This window comes from Cervus elaphus, chromosome 5 (assembly GCF_910594005.1).
Source record: "Cervus elaphus chromosome 5, mCerEla1.1, whole genome shotgun sequence".
Taxonomy (NCBI): domain Eukaryota; kingdom Metazoa; phylum Chordata; class Mammalia; order Artiodactyla; family Cervidae; genus Cervus; species Cervus elaphus.
Genome location: NC_057819.1, coordinates 3,666,153 through 3,681,201, shown reverse-complemented (window position 1 = coordinate 3,681,201; position 15,049 = coordinate 3,666,153). Strand labels below are relative to the sequence as shown.

Below are 15,049 nucleotides of genomic sequence, written 5' to 3'. Positions count from 1 at the left end.
CCCTGCACGGGCTGGGTGTGAAGACACTGCCCTGAAGACTTCTGTAGAGTCCGGGTGCTTCTACAGAGTGAAGGGCGGAAGGACAAGGCCCTCAGGCACCTGGAATTGGGCAAGGAGAAGCCCAGTTCCAAACTCACACTTCCCCACCCTGGCCCTGCTCCTGACAGCACTGAGCCCACAGTAGACAGAGCGGGGCTGGGGCAGGCGGTGGTTCAGAATCTCCCTGCCTGACCTGGGAGGGATTGAGTGACCATCCCATGCCCCTGATTTTGGCCCTGGCTCTGCCATGAGGCACCGGCAGTCCAGATGGGGCACTGCCAGAGTCAAGGGGAAGCTGTAAGGATGGCCTGGCCCAGGTTATAAGCCAGGCTGCTGGCAGAGCCACACTGGGGGTCCCCGGCAGCTCTGCCCACAAGCCCACCAGGTAAAGCCGTGGTCCCTCCACTCAGGCCCCACAGATGCTTAAGACACTGGCTTTCACCTCCTGGGCAGACTGCAGCAGGAAATGACAGTCACGCTGGGTGTTCGCTGAGCGCTTTGCCTACCAGACACCTGATACTAGTGAGTCTCTAAAATGTTGTCACTGAACCCACCACCCACACCTGGGACAAAGGCACCAGAATTTCTACTCTCAGCTCACACATGAGGAAGCATGTTCACAGAGGAAAGGTCTCCACGCTGGAATGTGGGGTCCACAGACACCCAGAGGGGTCTGGGCGGTGTCCGGCCCTTCTCAGTGAGAACCAAGGGCTGGAGCACAGGGCACAAGGCGGCCCTTCTCCAACCCCGGGGAAGCTTGTCAACACAGGGTTCAGTTGGCTGCAAAACTCCAGCTGTTTATTAACAAACACTTCCCCACCCTCTGCCCATCACACACGGGGCCAACCGAGTGTGGGGGAGGGGGTGTGGAAAGCCAGGGTGAATGGGACAGTCAGGGAGGGGCAGGTTGCACCCACCCCCCCCCCAATCCCATGTCACTTGGCTCCTGGGAGACTGACGTCTGGCCAGGCAGAAGCCTCTCCTCTGTGCAGCCACCCGCAGGGAGTGCCATCCAAGGGAGGCCAGGGCTGCTCTTGGGCCCAGCCAGCGAGTATGAGCAGAGGCCAGGGCCAGCAGAGGGGGGAGAAGGGCTGACAACAAAGCGTCCAGGTCCGTCACCAGGCCCAGGCCCTCCGGTGCCTGCCCAGTCCTGCTGCTGTGAGCTGGCCTCGCCTGATGAGAAGCTGCTGTCACTCACAGTGCCCGCACCTTCTTGGCCTTCTTCGCCGATCTCACAGCCTCGTCGTGGGCTTTCCGCTTCTCCGCCAGTTTGTTGGCCTGCAAGGAGGATTAAGCTGTGGTGGGCGGGAGGAGGGAGGGAAGGGGACTCCCCCTTCTCCTACTCAAGGCCACCCCTTAAAAGCAGAGCTTCCAGAAAAGCTAACTGGCAACTTGCCACGGGGAAAAAGTAAATCGATCCAAAGAGCCTCAGGTAAGGAACCGGGTCTTCACTCTGCCTTATGACTCTGTTACTTCACGGGCCACCAGCAAGTCAGGAGGACCGCAGGCTCCCAGGGCTGCAGGCCACTGCCCCACTGACCCGCTTCGCCTGGGAAAGCTGGGGCCTTTCAAACCTTCACCAGGAGCTGCTGGAGGGGTCGGCCTGGGGCAGTCTTTCGCCTAGGCCATTTGGCATGATCTATTTCCAAAACAGGCAGGCCTTTCCACCTGGCAATTACACGCCTAAGAATTTACCCTGCAGAGAGATACTTGGAAGTAAGGCAGAGAGGGGTCCGAGAGTGTTTTCTGAGAATGACTAGAAAAGGGAGACAGTCTAATCCTGTCAGCAGGGGCTGTATGACATACAGCAGGCACTGTACGAGGCCATGGACAGCTCACGCTAATGACAGACACAGCAGAATGATTTTTAGGCAGACCCTGGAGATATTGTGGGTTTGAGTCCACCCACCACCCCCAAAAAGCAAGCATTACAATAAAGAGAGTCCCAAGAACTTTTTGGTTTCCCAGTGCACAAAAAAGTTCTGTTTATGCTATGCTGTTGTCTATTAAATAGTGTGTAGTAGCATCATGTCTACAAACACCATCCATACACATTCATTATAAAAGACTTCACTGCTAATAAAATACTAACCACCACCGGAGCCTTCAGTGAACGGTAGTCTTTTTTAGTGATGGCTTTTTTTAGTGATGGTAACATCAAAGAACACTGATCACTACATTACTACAACAAATAATACTAATGAAAAAGTCCAAAATATTGTGAGAATTACCAATGTCACTGGTGACAGACACATGAAATGAGAAAATACTGAGGAAATGGTGCTAAACAGACTTGCTCCACATAGAGCTGCCACAAACCTTCCGTTTTTAACAAACACTGCATCTGTGAAGCGCAATAAAGCAAAGTGCTGTATGTATAGCACGTGCGTGTGCGCTGAGTCACTTCAGTCGTGTCCAACTCTTAGTGACCCCATGGACTGTAGCCCACTAGGCTCCTCTGTCCATGGGATTCTCCAGGCAAGATTACTGGAGTGGGTTGCCATGCCCTCCTCCAGGTTGTATAGCATGACACACCCCCAATAACACCCATGTTATTACATGCACAAAAGAAAACTGGGGGGCTGTTACTCCAGACCACCTCAAGGGCAATGAGGGGCGAGCCACCTTCCCATCCATTCAAGTTCTGGTGTACACAGTACTGTCTTAAGCTCTTTTTTGGCCCAGAGTCTGCCCAGGAGAGCTGACAGGCCTGGAAGCTCAGCTGTGAGGCCCCATCTGAGCCTCAGGTGGAGGGGGTGGGGAGCAGGGGGCAGGGAGACTCACCTCGCGGATTTTGCGCCTCTTGCCGAACATGATCTTGTTGTAGAGGTACTTCTCCCGCTTCTTCATCATCATGATGGCCAGGCGCTTGGCCTCGCTCTCCTCCTCCTGGGCCAGCCGCTGCTTGTCCTCCAGCTTCACGGTGCCAGCCATCACCCTGGGCTTCTGGGGACACAGGGAGGATGCACATGGGGACAGGCTGACCCCACCCTCCACCTCCAGCCCCCTCTGGCTCCCGCCCGTCTGGCACTAAGATGGCTGTGGGGGGCTGCTTCCCAGGATGAGACCTTGGTCCACTCCCCACTACCTTCCCCTCCAGCTTCGGCTCCTCCGGGGCGGTCAGTCGGGCCTCTGTCTTTCCCTCCAGCTTCGGCTCCTCCGGGGCGGTCAGTCGGGCCTCTGTCTTCCCCTCCAGCCTCTGCTCCTCCAGGGCGGTCAGCCGAGCCTCCTCCTCCTTCTCCGAATCAGCCTCCATGTCTTCCTCCTCCTCCTCCTCTTTTTCTCCCTCTTCTTCGCCATCACCTTCATCGTCTTCCTCCTCGTCCTCCTCCTCAGATTCATTCAAGTTTCCTACAAAGAACCAAGAATTCTGCACCCTGGGGGTCTGCCCTTCCCCCTGTGGTGTGAGAACCGGCAGCGGACATTCTAGGGGCAGAGCAGGGCTGGCTCAGCCACGGCCCCCCAGCACCTCCCCCTGGGCCCAGCTGCCTTCAGCACAAACTCCAGGCTCCCCACCCCTCAGTTCTGCTGCCTCCCACAGAAACTTCCAGACCATTCTGCTCAGTTATCCTGGACATCAAGTGACATGCGAGTCCAGGACACAAACATTTCCTCCTCCTAAGCCGTGTTACTCCAAGGAGGATGTACAGGGCTCTGTGTCCACACTGACTGCCCAGTTCTCTGGAATGTGCCCCGTAGCCAATCAGGGAAGCAGCCAGCTGAGCCCCGGTAGCTGAGGCCGGCCTGGAGGAGTGTGCCCAGCCCGCCCGGTCCGGCCTCCTCCACGCACCTGGGTGCTCGCCCCGCTGCAGGGCCAGGAGCTTCAGTTTCTCCGGGGGCACATAGTCGCCTTCCTTCTCCGTCACGAAGGGCGAGAGGTGCGGGGGCAGCTGCACCCCAGGGAAGTAGTCTGCCACAGGGAGGAGGAGCCGGGCGTTCACCGAGTCAAACACCCACTGGGGCTGTACGTAGTACCTGGCGCAGGGCAGGAGCAGAGAGTCACGGGGCCCCCCGAGGACCTGGCTGCATCTGCAGGGCCCTGGACACAGACCTCCGCCCCCAGAAAACCCAAACATGCAGAGGAAGAAGAGGGTCTCGGGGGCCTACCTGCCGATGACCGGGGTCTGCTGCCCAGGTCGGTCGACAATCTGGTGGGTGATGCCGGGGTCTGTGACGTCATAGGTGGCCCCGATGCACAGAGATTTGTCCCAGGACACAATCCCCCCGAAACTCCTACAGGCACAGGGGGAGCCCACGAGGGTCCTCAGGCACAAGCTCACCCTCCCAGGACACACCTGTTCCCTCTCCCAGGGTCCCTGGTCCAGGGCGGGACCTGGCCAGAGCGGTCAGGCCCCCACCTGATGACGAAGGCCAGGGCCTCGCGGGGCACCTCGCGGTTCAGGAAGAACTTCAGGCCCTCGAAAAGCTTCTTGTGCTTCTCCTGCGCCTCCAGCTCCTGCCTGCGGTCCTCCTCCTGCGCCGCCATCTCCTGCCGGGAGGAGGGGCTGCTCACGCTGTCGGGCCTGCCCGCACCCCCACGGGAGGCAGAGGCTGGAGACGAGTCCCTCCCCAGCTTCCTCCTACACCCCTCAGGCCCCCCGGCCCGCCTCCAGAAGGCCGTGCAGTGCTCACCCCATCAGCAGGAAACTCGTCCACCTCGGCTTCCTCCTCCACCGTGGGCACCACCACGCGGGCCAGACTGGCACTGAGGGCGGCCAGTTTCTGCGGAAAGAAGCGGGGCTGTAGAGACACTGCTTGCAGGCGGGGGAGGGGGAGCACTGGCCACTCTGGGACGGCTCTCATTGGGTTTGGGTTCTGGGGGATGCAGGGCCGGCGCTGGAAGCCCCTCTCACCTCCAGAGAGCTCTCCGAGTCCAGGGCGTAGGTGTCCTCGCTGGTCTTCGCTTCTGTGTGGACCTGACTCTCAAGCTGGGAGGCGAGGAGGGGTTGATCAGAGGAAGGGGAGGCCCCAGCCCCCACCTCCCTGCAGGCAGAGGCTGTGCCCCCGCCCGGTGGGGAGAAGGCGAGGGCAGGGCCTACCTTGGGCGGGTAGTGCAGGTTGAGAGACTGGTAGAGGCGGAAGTTGACGAAGCCCAGCAGGGTGGTGTAGAACTCGGTAAACGTGGCCATGACCCTGTAGTCCACGTCTGTCGGGTGCTGCGGATACAGCGGGCGTGGAGGCAGAAGTCAGTGCAGGGAGCACACGGACAGCCACCCGGGCGGGGGGCGCTGGCTGCCCGAGGACCAGGAGGGCCCTCGGGGCCGCCCTGCCTTCAGAGCTCGGCCCCTAGGGCAGAGTCCAGGGGGTCCCCACCCAGGAGCATCCTGGGCACCAGTCAGGCTCTGGATAAGGGTCCCAAAGGCTGTCCTGGAGACCAGAGCCAGATCCTGGCTAGTGGTGAGAAAGGGAAACCTTTGCCTTGAGGTGCCCAGGACTGCTGATGCCCATCGCCCCCTCACTCTGCAGGTCAGACTTCCACCCCTGCAGAGGCTGCTCATGCCTGCTCCACCGCCCAGCTCACAATTTTCATTTACTGTCTTCCCTGGGGCTAGCCCACGAGCACCTGGGGGCCCGGATGGGCGAGGTGGCCCTGGAACAGCCCACCTGCCTGGATGGGGACAGCTGGGGCAGTGGGCAGAGGGCACACTGCACCTACAAGCCCTGGCGGGACCTTTGGGACCAATACTCAGAATCTAACCCTGCCTCAGGCCCAAACCAGAGACAAAGGCACAGCCTGAGGGCCCAGGACGGGCTGGGCAGCCGCCTGGCCCAGCCTCAGGGTGCTCTTGAGAAATGCTGCCTGCCTGGGCAAAAACAGAGGACAGTCCCACCTGTCCCCCCCGTTGATACCTCGGTTCTTCCAGAGGCCTGGGGGCATGTGAGCAGTGACTCCCCCACAGCCCAGCAGCGCCCTGAACCCCACTACCTGCCTGGGTCCTGCTGCTGGGAGCCCAGCACTGGCTGTGCAGGGGCAGAGCGGGAGGAGGAGGGGGCACATGAGGGCCTCAGCTCTGACCCAGCCCGGGTCCCCCATCCTCCTGCTGGGAGGAGGCAGCGGGAGTGCGCTGGTCAGAGGAAGGAGAAAGGGGCAGCCCGTGCCCTCCCCCGTGCCTCCAGGGCCAGCTGTGTGGAGGCCAGCCACCATAGGGCCCTATTCACCCCAGCGGGACAGACAAAGGCCAGTCTGAGCAGTGCGGGGGTGGGACATCAGAGAGCAGGAAGGAGAGGGAGGGCTGGAGAAGGAGGGCAGGCGGGCAGGAAGGACGGGGAGAGGAGGGATGGGGCAAGGAGGGACGGGGCAGGGAATAAACAAAGAGCATGGACTCACACACGCCGGCCCCCAGAGCAGACACAGGGGCTGCTGGGGGCCAAGCACCTCACCCACAGAGGCTGCCACCAATCCCCACTGCGGGGCCTCAGAGGGCTTCCGGCCCGAGGCTCCCCAGCCCAGCCCAGCCCAGAGTAAGGAGTGGGGAGGGGCCCAGTGGAGCCCGACTATGCACTCACTCCCGCTGGAGCACCCACTCCCCGGGCAGCGAAGCCGCCACCTAGCCAGGTCTCTGCTGAAGGCAGCAGTTTCCACTCAGGGCGTGAGCATGAAGCGGGGCTGACGTGGGCCCACCACAGGAGAAATCAGCTGTGACCCTGTGGGGCTGACAACCCCCATCTGGAGGTCAAGTCAGCATTTCTCTTCATGGATCCTGCCCCAAACCCCCCGCCCAGTCTAAAAGACAGAGAAAGCTGGGTGAGGACCCAGCGGGATGGAGGCAGGCTGGGCTCTGCGTGAGGCCGTGCACACAGGCGCGCTCCTCCCGGCTGCTGCTCACTCTTCCTTCTGCGACCCCTGAGGACTGGGCACTGGGAAAGCTCTTCTCCCTCAAACCCTCAGGACAAAGGTTCAGAAGTGCAGGCGCCTTATTAAACGTGCGAGGTAGGAGAACCCGTCCGAGGCCAACCAGCCAGCAGGTACGGCAGCCAGGCTGGCTCAGGCTCCTGTTACCACACACTCCCCCCACCCTCGCCACACCCGGCCGGCACTCAGGACCCCAGCTGGTTCTGCAGGACAGGACGATCCCCTCTCCGCCCACCCTCTCATCTCCGGCTAGGAACCGGAGAGGAAGCCACGGCCCCGCACAAACCCCTCCCCGGGGAAACACTCACGTCGTGGGAGAAGGTGTAGGGCGTGATCCACACGATCGGCTGGCCCAGCACCTCGGCCTGGTAGTAGATGCCTTTGATGGACAGGAAGACCTGCGGAGGAGCCGACGGCGGCGTGTGAGGCCCGAGGCAGGGGGCCGGGGGGCTGGGGGCTGGGGGCTGGGGGCGGGGCCCCGCCGGCGGCCCGGGGCTCACCTTGCGCAGGGCGCGGGCGGCGATGACGTAGTGCATGAACTCCACGGCCAGCCGGCGGCAGAGCTGGATCGTGTGCACGTGGCACTTGCCGGTCCGCGGGAAGGTGGAGAAGAGGAAGCACATGGACAGGGCGTCGTCCAGGTCCCGCAGCGCGTCGATGAACGTGGGGTACCTGCGCAGCCAGGGGGCGGCGCTCACGAGGCCGCTCCGCCTGGTCTCCCGGGGGCCTCCGACCCCACTGCTCCCACCCGTCAGCCACCCCAGAGGCCCCGTTCCCGTGCCAGGCCACCACCATCTCCTGGACAGGGAGCCGGGCCACGCCCCAGGGGCCTGGGCAGCACCGGCTTCCCCGTGGCCTTGGGAGGCTCTGCAGAACTGGGACGAGCCCACTTAGCTCCAAGGGTCGGGAGGGGAGGCTGGGTCCTCAGACATGGCGCGAGACAGAAGAAAGGCCTGCGGGGGCCTCTCGCGAGACAACAGGAGAGGCGCTCGGCTTCCGGGTTCAGAGGCCCCCCCCGAGCCTCGGTCAGCCCCTCGGATGTTTCCAAGTCTCCTCCTCTCCACCTCACAGACCACCCCAACCACCGAGCCCTTCCTAGAAGCACCAGCGGCCATTCATTCTTGAGCAACGGCCGAGGAGTGGGCGACGCAGAACGGGGAGCGCCATCACACTGCCACATGGTGTGTGCGTGAATCCAGACACTTGCTTTTTTCTTGTGCACCTTTTTTTTTTTTTTTCATTTCTTCCAAAGGACAGCCGTGTCACACTCGCCAGCTCTGTGTTAGCGGAGGACCCGCTCGGAGCAGACCCTCTTCTTGGGCCGCCCAGCTTGCGGCTGCAGGGCTGGGGGTGAGAACGCCTGCCGTGGAGCTCCCAGGCCGGGGCTGTTGCTCAGCTGGCTGGCCCGGGGCTGGCCCGGCTGACTAGACCAAGTCCACCCGGGCCGGAGCTGAGTGCTCCCGGACAAGCAGTCCCCAAGAGAAAGACAGGCGTGCAGGGAGCCCCAGGTTTCTGAATCTCACCACTGCCGCCACTTCGGGCCAGGCTGTTCTGGGCGGTGGGGGCTGTGCTGTGTGCCACAGGGGGCTGGGCAGCATCTGTGGCTCCTAAATGCTACGAGACCCCTCTGCCATCCTAGTCACGAGAACCAGAAGTGTCTCCAGACACTACCAAGCGTCCCCCGATTCAGTCAGTGACGGAGGGGGACCATGGAGAAGGATGGGCAAGCAGCGGCTGACGTCAGGTGTCCAACCACACTTCCGTGCAAGCCCGTGCACCCCCAGACTCTGGCTCTCTCTCACCACAGGGCCTTTGCACTGTTCGCTCTTCCTGAACTACACTCCCCCTGGCTGTCTCAAAGGTCTGCCCTCAGACACCTCCTCTGACCGGCCTGTAACTCACGTGTGTCCTCCAGTTCCCCTCGTGGAGAGCATCCCTCATGGCATTTGTGTGAACTTGTAACCATTAGAACAACATGAAGTTGTTTCCTGTTCTGCTTCCTTCAAGAGGAGTCCAGCTCTGTGGGTGGGGTCTTGGCCGTGTTCCCCACTGTACCCCCAGCACCAGATCACAGCCCATAGCTCACCGCTCCTTGACGATGTGATCGAGCTTATAGTTGGGCTTGTTGTCCTTCAGACGCTCCACCGTGTTCCACTCACTCTTCCCATAGGCCTTCCGCAGCTTCCGGACGAATACCTGGGGGAGGAGGAGGAGACCGCTGATGTGGGGCCAGGGGGTCCTGGGCACCCCTTCTGTGTGGGAGGGATGCTTGGCTTTGGGGGGACTCCCGAGGCCTCCAGAAGCCGACCACGGCTGTCTGACGGCACCATCTGCCCCCTCGGCCACCTCCACGGAGCAGTGAACCCAACCCAGCGCACCACACTGTGTACGGGTGAACGGCGAAGAGCACTCAGACGTGCTGACATGGAAGTTTAACGTTTTCAGCCCCATTTTCCAACTGAGAAGTGAGGCAGGTCAGGGCCAGGAGGTTAGGCCAGAAACACCAGCCTGTGTGTCCGTGAAAACGAGCCATGGGCCCACGTGTGGGGCTGGGCCACAGGAGAAAACACAGTTGAGGTCAATGGTGGCCCCGGAAATCCTCCTAACTGACCAGCTGACGCCCTCCAAGCACGTCAGGGCGGGCCTGTCCTCTGTGCTCCCCAGATGCTCGGAGGCCCCCTCCGCTGTGGTCGTGAGCAGTGACCAGTCCCACGAGGGGCGCAGTGTTGTGAACTAAGGAGGCTGCAAACCCCAGGTGCACCTCGGTGGGCTCTGGGGAGAGGGCCACCAGCAGCTGCACTCCTCAGCCTGGCCCTGTCGCTCGGCAAAGGCTACAGTACCAGCAGTCTACTTCCAATTATTTGCGTTTGGGGTAATTAGATCTCTACTTTCCCTGTGGTATTTAAGCATTTTAATGGTTTTTATTTGCGGAATGAAAAGCCTGATCTCCTGGGAGTGATTTCAGAAAGAACCAGAATCAGATGGGTTTCTTTGGGCAGAAAATATACCAGAGAGACCCCGAAAGACTACAATCTTTGCTTCACAGGCAATTAATTTACTTTTCCCCCAAAGAACTAGGGGAAAGGTATGACAAGTAAAGTGTTAATCACTGGCCAGGTTCTGTGTAAATGATTTCCACACAGAAAGAGCTCAGTCAATTCCCCCAACACAATTTGGAGGCAGAATTACCTTACCCTTTGTAGAGACTTGCTCCCAGAGATCAAACAACCTGCCTGAGATCAGTGTTAGCGGGTCTCCATAGAGCTGGGTAGGGCCCCCTGCAGGCCGGAGCCGGGCCTCACCTTGTACTCCCGGAACTTGTTGACGATGGGTTCGTGGAGGAGGAACTTGATATCTTTGATGAGGTAAAAGGTGCGGGCCGCCGTGGAGCCCTTGTTAACCTTCTTCTTGTGTTTGGGTTCATGGGGATAAATGCCTTTCAGGATGCACAGCCGCCTGGAAGACAAATGCCATTCCTTCTATCAGCAAACATGTTGAGCACTGGCCATGCTGGGCCTGGAAAACCACAGAGAACCGAGACCACAGGAGCCCTGCCCTCGGGAAAGCTCACATCCTCAGGTAGGAGCCTGACCGTCACAAGTTCCTGAAAAACACATGCAAGATGTCCCAAGCACCAGAAAGGAGACTAGCAGGAATATCGACAGAGGCCAACTGCAGGTACCTCTTTCAGCAAGGGGAGTCAGGAAAGGCCTTGCTGAGAAATCAGTGTTTCAGCCACATACAGGTATACCTTGTTTTATTGCATTTCATTCACTGCACTTCACATATATAGCTTAGCTTTTTTTTTTTTTAACAAACTGGAGGTTTGAGCAACCCTGCATTCAGCAAGTCTGTCAGAGCCAACATCTGCTCACTTCATGCCTATGAAACATTCCGCTAATTCTCACAATATTTCAAACTTTTCCCTCATTATTATATTTGTTATGGTGATCTGTGATTAGTGATCTATGACGATGCTGTTACAATCAACTTTAGGGCACCACACATCACACTGGTCTAAGATGATTAACTTAATCAATAAATGCTGTGTATTCTGACTGCTCCACCCGACTGGCTACTGCCCAGTCTCTCTCCCTCTCCCCAGATCTCCTTACTCCCTGGGACACAGCACTGATATTAGGTCAATAAATAACCCTACAATGGCCTCTAAGTGTTTCAGTGGGAGGAAGAATCCCAGGTCTTTCACTTTAAATCAAAAGCTAGAAATGATTAAGCTAAGGGAGAAAGGGGTGTTGAAACCTGAGACAGGTCGAAAGCTAGGCTTCTTACACCGTAGTCACTCAAGTTGTGAATGCAAAAGAAAAGCCCTTGAGGGAAATTCGAAGAGCTACTCCAGTGAACACTTAAATGATAAGAAGGCAAAACGATCTTACTGCTCACCTGAAGTCGGCCAGGCTCAGCTGCAGCTTCTTCCGGGCTTTGTTTCGGGTGATGTAGTTGGTGGCAGAACCCCGTTCATACTTGGGGAGGAAAATAAATTCTCCATTAGCAATGGCTGCAGTGATGGACAGCCACTTCTGGACATTCCTCATGCACAAGGTGACCACTGCTGTGGATTCACGGCCAAGAGGCCATGGGGAGGAAGCGTGCCTGCACCGTCTTCACAGCAGTCAACACGGAGGACACACACATCTGTGTGATGCGGGCATTGTGAGGTTGCTGTGGATCAGGTGCTATGCCAAGCCCTAGCAGTAGCTCTAAGTATCGACCATGATGACTACTGACTTGCACACGTTACTTCATTTAATCCCCACAACACTGTGAGGTGGGTGCCATTAAAATTCTCATTTCACAAGGGGGGAAAACAGGCTCAGAAAAATAACCCGCCGGAGTCACACAGCTTTCTAAGAGCTGGGGCTGCATTCAGACCTAGGTCCAAGCCCAGAGCCTGAGTGCCTCATCCACTAAGCCAGGGTTCTCAACTTCTTTTTCATTATAACCACCCTTTCCACCACTGGAGGCCTTGTTAGGCCTCTTCTCCCGTTTCATCACCCTCTCTCACAGCCTCCCAAAATGTTAACACCATAGATATATCACAGCTCTCTTTGTGTAATGTGGTCCTTTAGAGGGACACACATCATCGTAATATCTACCATGTCCCCCAACCAACTCCTGTTCCGTTGGAGATGACACTGTCTGGTTGAAAATGCACACTCTAAGCCACACAGCCTCTCTCCTTCCCCTCATTCATTCATTCAGCAAACAATCACAAAACCTCTACGATGTTCCAAGTGTTCATTTGGCTAGATGCTAGGAGGGTAATAAAAGACAAAAGACCTGGTCTCTACCTGCCCCCGAAGACCACATGGTCTTGTGCAACCACCTGGATGTGTGCAGCGCTGGATGCTGCCTCACTCACGGCTCTGAATCCCGATCGGGCAGCAGCACACTGAACCAGCTCCCTGCAAAGTAACCAAGCACATCCTTCCCCAGCTAGGTCTCCCGCTGGAATAAGACAGCACACAGGCCTCCATGGGCAGGTCCGGCTCCAAAGGGATAAACCCGTAACCTCCTGAGGGTATGTTATGAACAACCCCACAGTCACAAAACATGCCCCGCCTTCATTCTTACCCTTCAGACATTTATTACCCATCTACTGGGGATCAGGCCCATGCCAAATCCCGGGGACACAAAGATGACTTTCTGCTTTTGTTAAAACTGTTTTCCACTGCCCTATGCCACTCTGTCACCATTCTTATCTTTTCAAATCTTAAGGAGATTAATCAAAGATAACTGGGATGACTTTTCTCCCCGGGTGTACAAGGGGATGGATTCTGCACTTGGGGCTGTTAGGTGTTACTGGCACCTAGCAGGTAAGAGGTCAGGAATGCTGCTAAACATCCTAGAAACACACAGCATAACCCTCCCCACAATAGTTATCTGGCTCAAAATGTCAAAACAGTTGTGAAACTCAGCTTTAAAACTGTCACGATCCACTGACATGTCTGTATCTGTGTCTCAAGCTCAGGTTTGCTATCCTGTATCTTTATAACTCCAATTGTGAGCACTTTCTGGGTACTCAATAGCCAGCTGGGTTTAAAAAAAAATTGGCAGTCAGGACCTGCCTGGGTGGTCCAGTGGTTAAGGCTCCACACTCCCAACGCAGGGGGCCCAGGTTCGATCCCTGGTCAGGGGACTAGATCCCACATGCAACTAAGAGTTCACATGCTGCAACTAAAGATACCACATCCTATAAAGATGATTCCTCAAGCTGCAACTGAGACCAGGTCAAACAAACAACAAATCAGCAGTAAAAACTTTCAAGTTGAAAGTAACAATTGAGGCAACTATATCTTCCTCATCCCCTCTAATCTCTTCCTACCACCAAGACAATTCTCCCTACAGCAAAAAGAACAACTACTTGAAAGATGAATCACGTTCTCTCTCTTTAGTTGATTCTTACTGCAATTTGAATAAAATCCAGTTTCTTGTGTCTGACAGCCTTGCATGACCCAGTCCCTGTCCAACCCCAACTTCACTAGATGCCACTCTTCCCTTGGTTTAACTTATTCCCCGGCCATCCTCATATCATTTGATTTCTTGCACACAATAAGCCCTTTCCACCTAAGGACCTTAGCACTTAGATTTCCCCCTGCCAGGCTTGTTTGTGACCATTTTATTTGGTTGTTTACTTTAGTGTCCAACTTCCCCACAAGAAACTGAGCTCTGGGAATGCAGAGACCACATCTGGTTGTTTATGTCTCCATCCCCAATGTCTAGAACAAGGCCTGATTCAACAGAAAAGGGAGCCACTAGTCTTAAGAGACGATGAACTCGACAAAATGGTGAGCTCTACATTAGGCTCATCACTTTCAGTAATGAGTTGTCCTCCAGCTCGGCCTGTTTTGGGGTGGAGCTTTGCCTGGTAACCTCAACTCTCTTTCACAGCTCTACCCCAGATTTCTTTTTCATATTTCACAGCGAGTACTGCCGTCCCGGCCCATCATTTGATCCCTTCTGACTGTTGTCTCCTGTCGTGTTGATCCCAGCCGCTTCTGCACCCACAAGGGTCCAAGGCCGGGGAATCCCCAGGCTCCATCGCTCCCGTCTCCCACCTCCTGGGGCAGCCCAAGCCCCCTGCCCCGGCCTCTCGCCCATCACCTTCTTCTTCTCCAGGCCTCCCATGGCTCCACGCTGGATGGTCTGCAGGCGCTGCGCGGACAGACACCGCCGCTTCCTTCCACATGTGCCCCGAGTAGGGCCCCGAGGCCCCCACGCCGCCGGCCTGCGCGAGCTGCCCAATGAGGTGCCTGAGAGAATCTAGGGAAAGATGGGCCATTTCTCCTCGAGATTTATAACTAAACCGTCTGAGAAAAATCTCTGAGACTGATCTTTCGGGCTCTTTCCCATCTATGAGCCTCTTACAGACATTTTTAATGTTTAGGCAAAGGCGGATATTCGGGCATTTTTATAATCATCCTGATGACAGGCGCTTGACGTATAGAGCCCCGTTGCATGTTGGGATGGAAGGGGGCGGAAGCCTTAGAGGCGGCGCAGCGCCTTCTGGGATGCAGAAGGGAACCGCGTTCTTTGGTGAGGGAGCGGGTTACGTTGTTATGGTAACGGTTGCTGGGCGTCGTCGGAATTAGTCTCGGTTGTCTGAGAGGCCTTCTGGGCGGTAAATGAGGCTGCTCTCTCTTCGCTATTGGCCATTGGCTTTGCCTGGTGTCCATTGGCTGTTACCGGGGGTACGTAGAGCACAAGCCGACTTTTTTCCTCACAGAGGTGGAGAGATTCGAGAGGCCGCTTAAACTTCCTGAGCCTTAGCAGAGGGTTGAAAAATGACGAAAGGCCAAGCAGAGTTACAAAACTCGTGTTCTGTAGATTTTAAATGACCATTTAGGGCCCTCCCTGGTGGTCCGCTTGTTAAGACGCCACAATTCCTCACCGGACGCGGGTTCGATCCCTGGTCGAGGAGCTAAGATCCCGTATGCCACGGGCTCGGTAGTCGTGGTGTATGGGCTTAGTTGTTTCGCAGCATGTGGGATCTCCCAGGATCAGGGATAGAACCCGGGTCTCCTGCATTGGCAGGCGGTTCCTTACCACTGGGCCCCCAGGGAAACCCTAATAAATACTTTTAATTAAAGCTAAAATAAAGTAATGGAGAAGGAAATGGCAACCCACTCCAGTACTCCT

The 15,049-nt window shown here is 57.0% G+C and overlaps 1 protein-coding gene across 2 annotated transcripts; it reads right to left on the bottom strand.

Annotated features, from left to right (window-relative positions):
• Nucleotides 1-810: 810 nt before the first annotated feature.
• Nucleotides 811-14,162, bottom strand: PES1 (pescadillo ribosomal biogenesis factor 1). 2 transcript variants are annotated; one of them, XM_043901341.1, is made up of 15 exons: nt 14,015-14,162; nt 11,294-11,373; nt 10,195-10,348; nt 8,979-9,088; nt 7,393-7,564; nt 7,201-7,290; nt 5,079-5,195; nt 4,893-4,967; nt 4,672-4,761; nt 4,398-4,528; nt 4,147-4,272; nt 3,830-4,014; nt 3,128-3,390; nt 2,824-2,985; nt 811-1,317 (listed from the first exon to the last, which is right to left on the bottom strand). In XM_043901341.1, the coding sequence occupies exons 1-15, from the start codon at nt 14,036-14,038 to the stop codon at nt 1,234-1,236; spliced, it is 1,863 nt and encodes a 620-aa protein (XP_043757276.1). In that variant the 5' UTR covers nt 14,039-14,162; the 3' UTR covers nt 811-1,233. The 2 variants fall into 2 exon arrangements, with proteins under 2 accessions (XP_043757276.1, XP_043757277.1); XM_043901342.1 differs by having other exon boundaries at nt 2,824-2,987; nt 3,178-3,390.
• Between the last annotated feature and the right edge of the window lie 887 nt (nt 14,163-15,049).